Here is a 12,431-nt window from a genome sequence, read left to right on the forward strand (position 1 = left end):
AAGACATAAATTTTAGTAAAATTTCAAGCTGTTTTGCCAAAAAAATTCATATAATTATTATATCTTTTTGTAGAAATGGCCTTTTTGATGTTTATAAAAGCCAAGTGTTAGCACTTAGTGTTACAAAACAATGGAATGCACTTCAAAGATAAGTTTTCAAGTCACATGCAAGCTATAGACATAATTTCATACTTGAGCACGTGCTGAATAAGAGCATAATTATGGTCTTCCAAAGGTCCCCTCATGAAATTAGTACTATTCTAGTGCAATTTGATGACTACAAATGACTTTATATGTTTAAACCAAGAAACTACATATTTTTTGGGCTCTCTAACTCAATCAAATCTCGTTGCTTGAACTCTATCTTGAATTTTTTATCGTGCAAAAACTCTTGAAAATCTTGGGTTCTCCATAATAACATTGAAACCAAGGTTTTAAGCACCCCAATTGTGTATGTACCATGTACTTTGATACATTTAGTTTATCTACATGGAAAGTTCGATATTATTTGAGGTTTTGAATGCTTATGTCTCAAGAATGAAAAAATGAAAGTTTTCTCCTATGTAGTTTTGAATATTTGAAATGATCCAATAATTGTTGCATACCAAAACCCTTCTACTTGCCACCTTGAGTGATCAATGGAAAGGGCAAGCAATGTATCACTTTCTAAAACTCACAAATACATCAGAAACATATTTTTCTATGTATATAACAATATGATTGAAATAACCATATCAAACACATGGAAATTTCCATTATTTTATATACTCTAAAGTCACTTTTTTTGCACATGAAACTTTCAATTATCTATAGCAAAATTGTGGAAGAGCCACCTAAAAGTTTCTACAAGGTCGCTTCATTTTTTTCTTGAGCTTATAAAGGCGATTTCTTCAAAGTGTCAATCACTGTCTTACGAGGGTCAACTTGATGAGTATAGTTCTTGATCATGATAGACTCTAAAATGCAAGGTTATATTTTTAAAAGACCCTCTAGCTAACATATTTAAGCATATCAAGAGGGTTTTCTTAAATAAACCGTCTACTGTAAGTAGCATTTAATTTAAATTTGTTAAAAAAGGACACTTAAAGTGTTCTGTTTTGGTACCAAACTAGTGTTAAAACCATTTTAATCCATAATGATCACCGAAAACTTGAGAAATGGACGATCAGATCGGGGCAATTTTGTTTTATGGATAAAGGCTATCCCTCAGTTCTTAAAAACCTTCTATCATTCCAAAGAATGTAATACAATTTGATGATTAAAGTGTGCGTTTCAAGAGTGGACGTACAAAAATTGTGATTTAGCACATAATTTGGTCAAATAATTTTGCGGCACCATCTGCGAAGGATGTTCTTAGTGATAGACATTTTCTGTTGTCACATGTACGTCCTATTTTGACTTTGGTTGATGCATTAGCTCTTAAGGATGACTTTACTTAAGATGAATTACACCAAAGTCTACTTAATGTTGGTCATTGGAAGTTGCATGGTTGGGATGGTATTACTCTTTTGGAATTCTCTTGAGCCACCTTTGCTTTCGATGATTAATTCTGCATGGAATAAAAAAGTATTGCCACATTCATGGAAAGAAGGTTTGTTGGAGTTATTGGCTTTCGAGTGGTATCACAACTTGAAGAGGTTATGGAATCTTGTGAAGAGGCTACACATTAATGAAAGGATATTCACCTTGATTAAGAACCCTCTATAGCACATTATGAGAGAAAAGAGAATTAATATGTTTAATGGTGTTGAGTTTCATACATGGCACACAAAGCTCAAGGGCTACTTATGACAAAGGGTTTATGGGCATACTGAAATATACCATTAGGGATCCCTATGCGTCCTTTTCTTGATGTAGGCCTTTCTTTATTAATTTGGATTTCTTTGTGACTATATTGGTTTGGATACTCTGGAAGCCAGATTCATCTATTGCCTTTGTAGAATCCTTGTGCTTCTAGTAGCTTTATTGGTACCATTTGTTGCTTGTGGTAAGCCTTTGGTTTTTCCTTGATTTGAACTTTAGTGAATTCTATATATACATGAGTGCTGCCTTTTTTCTTTGGTACCCATATCCGCTTTAGTTCTTGTGGCTTTGAGAGTATTTTTTTCTCTTGGGTGATGGCTCTTTTTGATGTTTGTGCATTGAATTCCCTCCTTTGTGACATGAACCTGGTTTTTTTTTTCTTGATAATGAGAACATGAGTTGAATGTTCTTGTATTGATGAGTATTCTCATGCTAAAATCTTGGACCTGGGGTCCTAATATATGTGTTATCAGTGTAGTAATTTTGAGCTTTGATCATCTTTTGTCAAGGTGGTTTATAAGGAGATACCCAAACATGGTCTTCCATATATATATATATATGGAAGACCATGTTTGGGTATCTCCTTATAAACCACACACATCAAGTGCAGACATTCGCCATGGCTGACAACAACATATATGTATTCAAGATGATGTTGCTGAGGATAGATTGGATGGGGACAATTACCCAATGTGGGCTTAGATGATGCAACATGTTCTTGTGTCAAAGGGCGTTTTGAATCTTGTGCATGTCCTAGTTCTATGGATACAAGCGATGTTGAGGATATTGCAGGTTTTAGTGGCAGGATTGTTGCTGCTAGAGTTGTTTTGCGTACGACAGAGTAGGCTCATTGGGATGTAAAAGATGCACAAGCTCATGCATTGATTGCATTATCTGTGAAGCACACTATTACTCCTCACAATCGTTCAACTAAATTTGCAAAACAAGCTTGGAATATTTTGGCTGGTCTTTATGCAAGTCGCAATGAGGCTAAAATTACATTGCTGCGTAAAGAGCTAGAGTCGAAGATAATGCATGAGGAAGATGAAATGGAGACTTTCCTTATTACTGGTATCAAGAAATACGAGGTTTAATAGTTTTTTAAAGGAAGCTGTCAAACCTCAATGTTTTCAACAAGCTTCGCTTTGCCTTTTCCACCATCATTGGTTTCCATTTGGGCATTTTTTGATTGCTTGTTTTTTCCTTATATGAAAAAAATTCTGTAGAATATGCTTGAATACAATGTATATCCATATATCCATATAAAGCACAATTTGATCAAAATATATTTAGATAAAAAAATAGCTCGATTAAAAAATTATCTTTTGTCACTACTATTAAACAAGCAACCATATGGCTTGAAGTTTCATTGCTAGTAGACATCACCACACCTACTTGGGAAGTAGAAGGTGAGTCACAATTATAAATAAGGAAAAATAATAAACCAATTTATCTTTAAGAAAAATCTTAAAGATAAACTTGGCTTTTGAGACAAATATGAAAGAATCAAATAATTTTAATAAAATCTTAAAGACTGATGTAGTCTTTAAGAAAATAATGAACCTCTTAAAAATGTTTCTAAATCGAGAGAGCCTTTAAAGAGAAATACTAACTAAGAAAAAACTTAAATATTGGTTCAATATTTGAAAATCTGTAAAGATACTCTTTTAAGAAAGATCTTGTTACCAGTTAACACCTTGGAAGGGTCACTATGTATAAACCCTGCATAAATTGTGTATATCGCTTGCGTTCGAGAGGACTATTTATAAAACTCCTTATCTATGAGTTTTTTACAAAGAAAATGCAGCCTCTCTCTTTAATTTGTATTTTTTTTCCCAAAATTCCAGTTTATGACACCCTTATGTATGTGAGAATGTGAGAAAAAATGAACTTGAATGAACTTTTCTGCTACACTCATGCATAATTAATAAGTGCCCCCCCCCCCCCCCCCCCCCCCTCCCCAGGTTAACACTAGTTCGGTATCAAAATAGGAAATACAAGAGTCCAATTAAAACTTTTTTGCTACCCAAACTCTAGAAAACATCTCCATAAATCCTCTTGTAAGCATAGTGTATGCTAGCTAAAGTACCCATTAAAAGTATATACAATCACTTTGTACCCATTAAAAGTATATACAATCACTTTTGTCCGCACAATTATATAGATAAGGACTCTCTGTGTCTGCTTCCGTCCCTTTGTGGCCTCCCCACACCACCACCACCTCCCTCGCTTACTAGTTGTATAAGAAACTCACTTAAAGCTTTTAAAAAAGACGAAAAAAAGTATGCCAAATAGGCTATGCACAAATGTACAGAATACTTCACAAAGGGCACCAAAACTGGCTTTGATGGTGTGTATCGATGGCGACCAAGATCCCCGGATGAACACCCTAGATGCCCAAGTGTTGCCAATCTTGTTTTTTAGGTGTACGGTTTGATCTGATCTGTCCGTGCTTTGCTCTCAGTTGGCTATTGTGAACACTCGATCTCAAACCCTTTGCCCTCGATCTAAATGTCGAACATGATGGCCGAACCCTTCGAGGCTCACATGGTGTAAACGATGCGTATTGATAACTACAATCACGCCACCAACCAAACAGTAGGTAATCACCACAAAAGCCTTCGATGAGGAGGAAGCCAAAGGGCCGCAGATGATGGCGTGCGAAGGACAGCCTTTCGCAAGTGCCACATCACAAGAGAAATATGAGAAGCACGGCTCGTGTAACCCCCACACATCGTTACTACTCTATTGCAACCCCACACAACCAACCAAAGGTATTTCAATGTTGATACTATAGTTAGGCACAAAACTGAAATTAGACTAGTACAGCTTCCAAAGACTATGTAACAAGGCTAATCTTTGGAGCCCTCTGGTGTAAGACCCTAAATCATATATTGACGGAAATTTGATTGTCTTTAGGATGTTGAAGTTTTGAGATGTGCCCATCTCACGGTCTTGGTCTTACAAATTTTAATAGATTTCGATCAAACCAATTATCACATCATTTTTTTTTTTTTGCAATGTAAGCCGTTTGCTTACTGGCATCTATCAGCTATATATTGAAAAGGACATTTCATCCATTCCCATAGTGCAAGTGACAAGTTTGTTTCAAGTTCAGCAAATTTTTTTGTTACTGAAAAATTTGAATTTTATTTGTTGGTCTGCTGCCTTTCGGCTGAAAAGCAGGGTGTATGCCTAGAGAGTTTCAGCCCGTGCACTACGGAATACCCTTCAAATCTTGCAGGGTAAGTTTCCTCTCTCTCTTTCTCTCTCTCTCTCTCTCTCTCTCTCTCTCAGTGAGAGGGAGTGCCAGCGTTGGGAGAGATGCCTTGTTAGACAACGCCAGCCTCTTGTGAGCCTAATTGAGCTCAAACCATAAGCCTTGCTCCAGGCAGGCAGTTTGCCAAAGTCGGGTGCAGAAAATCGGACTAGTATGTCAAACTATATATCCAACACACAAAACTCATTTTTCTCTAAAGACCAATAATCATGAGGCAGGACTCCATAACAGAACGTGCCTCCATTTCGACACGATAAAAGTGTGCGCGCTTGCATTCATAACTCTCACCCAGTACCAGAAAGCTGGATAACAATCTTCACACTTCTACAAGAAGCCCGCACCTCAAAGATGGAAAGACGGTATGCTTTTAACATAAGAGCGACTGATGCTCATTTTTTTAAGAATCAACTTTCTGCTCATTTTTTTAAGAATCAACTTTCTGAACATCGATATAAACAACCATAATGCTGTTCAAAGCCAAGAATTAAAGCTAAACCAACACACACACAAGCAAAATTTGATGAACCTATCGATGTTTAACCTTGAGGTATATATTAGTGAACGCTTGCAAATATAGAGGGACTGATATTCACAAAGGAGCTTCCGCTTGAATGATATAATGCAAGGATTGGTCGATGCATAAACAATCATAAGCTTGCAAAGACTCTCATATCTCACATACTAAGCCCTCGGAAAAGCTTTAGGACAAATTTTTAAGAGGAGAACCAGCACCTAAGGCAATGTCTACCTCCTTATACCCAACCACAAAACCTTTCCCAGTTTTCTTCCAATAATCTGCCATGGTATGCATCACTTCCGAACCTGCAATATCTGCTCTATTTTGTGCTAACTGCATGCTCGTGATATTGTACTTGGCATCACGGTTGTGCACCATCTCCTCAGGGATTTGGCCTGGGGGTACCTCTTGTGGAGACATCATCAGTGCAGGAGGGCCCATAGGGATCTTATCACCTGTTATTGTGCACGCATACAATGCACATGCATTTTTTTCAGCACCATTCGGAAACTTCTCCTATCAAGCTGTCAAAAAACATACCTCTATCTACTTGCCATGTACACCAGAACTTTCCGTAGGTTTTAGCAAGCTTTTTCAGCTCCATCTTTTGCATTACTTCTGGAACTCCGGGATTGACCCAAAGTCCCTGCTCGATCTGCCTCCCCAAGCAACCAAAGCCGAGCATCAGAATGTATTCTTGCAGAGCTTAAGGGCTGAACTCTGGAATTCAAAGCTACAATTAAAATTAACATCACCTCGTAGAGATGCGAATGCCACAGCTTCTGCTCCTCCTCTGGAAGAGCCAAAAAGAGCCTATCTGAAATTATGTACTCAACACCTGCAAAAAGATTTCCTCAGATAGCTGTGTGATATGAATTGCACTAACCATACATTCCCGGGGATTGCTTGCTGCCCATGTTAGCTTGCTTGATGTACAGAGCGACAAACGCTGACATTAAAGGGGAAAATATCTTCATAAACATTTACCTATGAGGCGAGCATCATCCTGATCAGAGTCAAAAACTGCACATTGGAGAAGATCTTCATTCAAGCGTGCTGCATAATGATGTGTCTCGATTTTGCGATTCATGTCATGAGAGTACATTGCCCATGTGCACACATGCTGCGAGAGAGAGCGGAGAGTTGCCACCAAGTCTAGACAATGGAAAGCAGTGGTGAGGGACAAGAAGAGCAGGGGGCGTACTTACCTGTTGGAATTGCTTCACGGGAGTGAGGGATTGTAGAAGCTTAGCACCCTTCTCCACCGTGGCGGTTGTTAAAGGCACCTTCTCCCCCACCACCTTCTGCTCTGCGCCTCCCTCCTCGTGGCTGCTCGCCATCTCTCTCTCTCTCTCTCTCTCTCACAGGCGTTGCACAACAGCCTACCTTCTAGATGGACAACATGCACTCAAGTTGTCCCAAAACACTTGGCAGCTTCTCGCTCTCTCTCTCTCTCTCTCTCTCTCTCTCTCTCTCTCTTTGAGAGATAGGCCTCGAGTTCGAATCTTTCTCGACACCAAGTAGTGTAATCCATCAAGCAGCGTCGTTTAAGAAAAACTAGCCCTGTAAAACAACTGAGGGGTTCTTCATTAACGACCATGTATATCATGCCAATCATCAGCTAGAGTGTTTTCTACTCATATCAGCAATATTAGCAAAACAAGATCCTTTTTAAGCAGAAACGATTAGTACGATGTTGATGAAGCTAACTTGTGTAAAATCATAAATCCTTGAATTTTAATGCACACCATCTCAGATGAGCATTGCCTTCCTCAACAACACCATCATCTTAGGAAAACCATGTAAAAGCAAATGCCCAGACAATGCCAGATTAAGAAACAAATAGAACATAGAAGTTAAATGATCATTTAAAAAAAATTTACAACATCATAAACTTTTAAGATCAACAAAGCAAATCAAAGCTAGTCAAAGAGGTAATAAGGTCATTATCCTAGCAAGTGATAACACACTATTAACCATTTGGATCAAAATTCCGTATAAAAATAAGAAGCCAGACCATAGACCATAGTTAAATTCATAGTTTTTTAGTTTTTATAAAAATTAGAGTGCTAAGACAATAACCAACAACACCATCAAGTATCTTTAGAGCAAAGTAGTAAAACCATTAGCTAGCTATCCAATTCTAACTAAGTGATCAGGACCAACTCATCACAAACTATTCAATTTTAGGAACCAACATGTTATTACAATCAAGAGTTTTTGAGTAGGCTAAGTCAAGGGATGGGGGCAAGACAACCAAATCTTTTCATTCCAAGTCAAAATTCATAATAAGGTCTTGTTTGAGTGTTGTGGAAGCAACCTAACCATGTATATTCAAGAACCAAGTAATCAAAGCAAGCAACATGGCTTCAACAAAGCAGTGGAGAAAGCTACATCTTGTAGAAGCTAGATTTAAGAAGCTAGAGCAGTTATTAGACTTTTTGTACTAAGCCCACGCATGAAGGGAAGCTCACAATCATGTATCAATACATGGAGCAAGAAAAACTGGTGATGAGCAACCCCAAAATGTATTGCTACTTACTATGTCCCCAAGATTTCCCCAAGATTTCATAACCAATCCATAAAATCATCAAAAGAATCAGTTCAAAACATCCTCCTTGTTTGGAAGGCAAGGACAAATGGTCAAACTAGCACTTCAATCTGAGTTATCAATAGTGGGATACCTTTTTATTTTTAGGTAAATCAGTCTCTATGTTAGCATATGCTAGTAAAACCATATCAATCCATAATCACATTAAATCAAATAGAAAATCAAAGAAGAGCATTAGCAAGGCCCTAATTCAAAAGGTAGGTAACATTGATGGGAACCTTGAGTTGGGAACTTCTACTCATGAGAATTGGTTCTGAGGAAACTAATGCAAGATGGTTGGGCTTGTAATATTGTTGAAGATTGTTGGACCATCAAAATTTATTAGATTTTTTTCTCGGCTCTAGCTTGAGGAACAAGCTAATGGCTCTTCTGAGATCTTTTTCTTCTTTCGTGTCCGTCAAACCACACTAAATGTACTAGGACCATGGGTAGCAATGCAAAGCTTGGGTTCTGCACTTGTGTATTGGGTCGCAGCCCCGTCTCGCAGCTCTAAGGCTACTAATTTAAGATGTGTTGTTCTACCTAAACTTGATATTGGATGTAATATCTATTGCATGTTTTTGATTAATTTGGGGTTGGTAATACTCTTTTGACAAGGTATAGAAAGTTGGCGCATATCTTGGAGAAGGATGCGGTTTTATATCTCTATTGATGGGTGGCAAGATTGTAGTTAACACTCAATGGTACATACCTAAGATCACTATGCAAAAAACAAACTTGGAAGTGGTACACAAAAAGATTAGCTAGTTTTGCTCCACAGTTACTTTCTTTTGATCTCATGAAACTATGAGCTTGGGTTTTGTTTATTGGTAGAAACAACAACAAACCTGGTAATCCTTAGAGCTTCTTTAAAGAAAACTTGCATAGATTGACATGGAAAAAGGCAAGGCTACAAATATCTGGCTTCTTGCTTTGCTCCATGGTTACTTGCTTTTCATACTCATGAAACTATGAGCTCGGGTTTTATTTATAGGTATAAACAACAACAAACCTGGTAATCCTTAGAGCTTCTTCAAAGAAAACTTGCATAGACTGACATGGAAAAAGGCAAGGCTACAAATATCTAGCTTCTTGCTCTCTTGCTAATTCTTACAAAACACCTTAGCATACATCTCTAAGGTGATGGACTTTAATTACTTTGGGCTTTGGTTTGATTGCAGTTTGATCCTTTGCAAACCTAGTTTTATAGGTTCTCTAAAAAAATTATGGCTTATGATAAGTATTTTAAACTTATATGCTTTAGTGACATGGGTGAAGGTCAACTAGCAAATGTTTGGTTTTCTTGCTCTATGCTAAACCTAATAGAGCACCACCACAACTTCAGTAAGGGTTAATGTTATAAATTGTTTGGCTTATCGGCATGGCTTTTGTGTACAAAGGGAATTATGCCAAGGTATACAATGAATTCTCAAATGAGTACAATCTGGGATCCAATTTAATGGGCTCAAATATCAACAAAATTGAATCACGACAAAGCTAAATATGTTGCTTTATTTGCCTCAGAAAACCTAGTGTATAGAAAAACATGTTCGTACTTTAATAACACTAGTCTTGTAAGGGGACACAAAATTGGCTCATATCTAGATTCTAGTATTTTAAGCATAATTTTTTCGTATGACATAAAAAATTCATGAAACTTCTAAAGCATTTTGTTAGGATATGTCTAAGACTTTGAGAGTCATATTTGAGTTATAAACGCTAAAATTAAATTTTTATATTTTTTAATAAGAACCTTTTTGCATAAAATTGTAATTTACTTCTCAACTTCGGCGAGTAGTAAACATTGTCAGTCATTATGTAAGCAACATAGGAGTGTGATAGGCTCATTACTTACCTATTGCGGGATTTTTCAAAGAAGTTTGAGTTTGTTAAAAAAACAATGGTCTACTAATGGCTCCTAATGGATCTACTTTCACTTTTCAATACAGAGAATCTTCCCAAGATGCTTCAACATCTCCAATTAGCTTCAAAAGCATTCCTAAATGCCTAGGATTTGACCTCAGCACATAGGGACTATAAACAGAAGCTTAACCACTAGGCTATTCGCCTTGGCTGCCCTTAGGGGATCCCTTGAGCACTAAGAAAAACAAATAACCCCCCCCCCCCCCCCCCCAAACTAATTAACGGTTTCTAAAAAACTCGTTTTGGGGACCTACTGAATCAATTTGGTGAAATTATATGCATTTTACCAAATTAGTCCTTAGCACTAAACTGGTAATAGGACACTTTTATGTCCTGTTAAGTGACCATTTTGCTTGATATATTTGAAGAGTTTGAAAATGAGTTTCTAGGTGCTATATATTCACAAAGTTGCCTCTTGAGTTGAAAAAACTTGAGATTTTTTGTACTCTTGTACAACATTTTTGAACCTAAACTGTGCTAAAAAACAGGTCATGTTTTTGTTTTTTTTTCAAAGTTTTGCACCTATACCACTCTAAAATTTGTGTGTGTGTGGCTTATATTTCTAGAGGATTAGCCTTAGTAGTTCTCAACATGTTTTGGTGCTACTACGGAGAACTTAAGTGTTAAAGTTGAAAGCTATGACCAAATTATAAGAATTGCCTAATCCTTTTTTTTTTGGCCAAATTTAGCACTTGAAAAAAAAATTGGTGCCTTTTTTGATATGCAAATGCAATTTTTGATTGTGTAAGTGGAAAGTGTAACATAAAACTAATCTTTCTTGAGTTTTGGGACACCTAATATCCTATATAGCATAGTATATGATGATGGTTGAGTTTTTGAATTGCAAAAGAATACGAGACATTCTAGTGTAGCAAGTATAACTTTCTCAATCTTGCTAGTTTCTTAAGCCAATTGTGTGTATTTTGTAGGTGGTAACCATTTATAATCACAAACTGCAAATTTGGCTAGATATTGAGTAGTTTCAATGGGATCTTAGAGGTCATAATGCTAAACCAAGTTTTTTCACGTTTGCTGTATTTAACACTTCATCATATTTCGCAAGGTTCCACTTGGTAAGAGATCCATTATTCTTTTGGCATGCTTCGTGGCTCCTTTTGAATCCAAAGGCCCAAAGGGTGACTAAGAAAACATGTATACAATATATGTATTGAGCATGACTATAGAAACTTTAATGATAGGTCCACAGAATGACAAAACTGTAACTTTTTTGTACCTATGGTTTTTGCTAAAAAGAAAATAGTGAGGCAAAAGCAACCATATGTTTTGATCACCAACCCATTGAAGTTAACAAGGAACTTTATCTCATGTCCTACAAAAATCCACAGTCTCATTTATATGCAATCAATCGTGAGAAATGGTTGTTTTGGGCAAAATGGATTGGTCCATCAACTTTGGAGCCTTGTTGTGACTAAGAGATGAGAAATTTCACAAGTTTCTCATTTTTTCCATATGTAGTAGTCCTTGAATTATAAGCTCAAGAAAGGATTTTCTAAAATGAATGGATCTACCGTGGTTTTGGATTTTTTTTCCAAACCTTAAAAGGCCGCTTTTATGTCCTATTAGGTTACTAGATTAGTGCTAAGAGATGGCCATGCAAAGACAGCTTCAACCCTTCAATTATTTTATTGAAATTTTTTATCAGCTCATACTATATGTTGGACGTATTTCCCTTAGAGGATTTTTTGTTTAGACATCTCAATAGTTGTTGAACTATTTTTCTACAAAAGCCACAAAAGTGCCTTTTTTTTTTAACATGACTAGTGTTAAAAGGGCTTGTAAGGAAAAATGTATAACTTACACTAATCATGGCATGGTCACACCATGTATGAAGGTGATAATTTCTTGTTTGTTGATGGGAAATTATATATGTTGTAGGAATAAAGCTGGGTTTTGTTGTTCATAATTTGTGTGATCTATGAGGAGTTGATGTTTAATGACAACTTGATTTGATGAAAGGGCGTAATAACCATCAAGTTGCCCAACATTGATACATTTAAAGTTTCTATACAATTTAAAGATAGCATTTTCCTTTTTAAGTTGTGCCATTGTGACAAGGATAACAACTAAAATGCCTAGGCATCACCTGCATGCATACTCAATTCTAACCAGATGTTGTGTTGTTCCTATGGGTGCAAGTGAGGGCTAGTCTCTTTGGTCTTGACTGTTAGGTCTTGCAGTCAACATTTTTTAGAAGAAAGAGTAGTTAGCCTTTCATTTGCAATTTCTCTCTCTCTCTCTCTCTCTCTCTCTCTCTCTCTCATTTTGTATGTAAGTACGTGTGTGTGTGTGTACACACA

At 36.8% G+C, this 12,431-nt stretch overlaps 1 protein-coding gene across 1 annotated transcript; it reads right to left on the reverse strand.

The window, feature by feature from the left end:
* Positions 1–5,599: 5,599 nt before the first annotated feature.
* Positions 5,600–7,015, reverse strand: LOC147433485 (oil body-associated protein 2C-like). The gene is made up of 5 exons (XM_086489728.1): positions 6,809–7,015; positions 6,588–6,723; positions 6,356–6,438; positions 6,141–6,255; positions 5,600–6,055 (listed from the first exon to the last, which is right to left on the reverse strand). The coding sequence occupies exons 1-5, from the start codon at positions 6,938–6,940 to the stop codon at positions 5,784–5,786; spliced, it is 738 nt and encodes a 245-aa protein (XP_086345854.1). The 5' UTR covers positions 6,941–7,015; the 3' UTR covers positions 5,600–5,783.
* Between the last annotated feature and the right edge of the window lie 5,416 nt (positions 7,016–12,431).

Source organism: Adiantum capillus-veneris, chromosome 19, assembly GCF_014529385.1.
Source record: "Adiantum capillus-veneris isolate H3 chromosome 19, ASM1452938v2, whole genome shotgun sequence".
Lineage (NCBI taxonomy): Eukaryota > Viridiplantae > Streptophyta > Polypodiopsida > Polypodiales > Pteridaceae > Adiantum > Adiantum capillus-veneris.

Bases quoted from the DNA above. Each gene is read 5' to 3' on its own strand.
- LOC147433485 (XM_086489728.1), bottom strand. From the start codon at position 6,940: ATGGCGAGCAGCCACGAGGAGGGAGGCGCAGAGCAGAAGGTGGTGGGG. The intron at 6,439-6,587 runs GTAAATGTTTAT...ATCTTTTTGCAG, and splicing joins GGATGATGCTCGCCTCATAG to GTGTTGAGTACATAATTTCA. The intron at 6,256-6,355 runs GTGATGTTAATT...TTGGGGAGGCAG, and splicing joins GGCATTCGCATCTCTACGAG to ATCGAGCAGGGACTTTGGGT.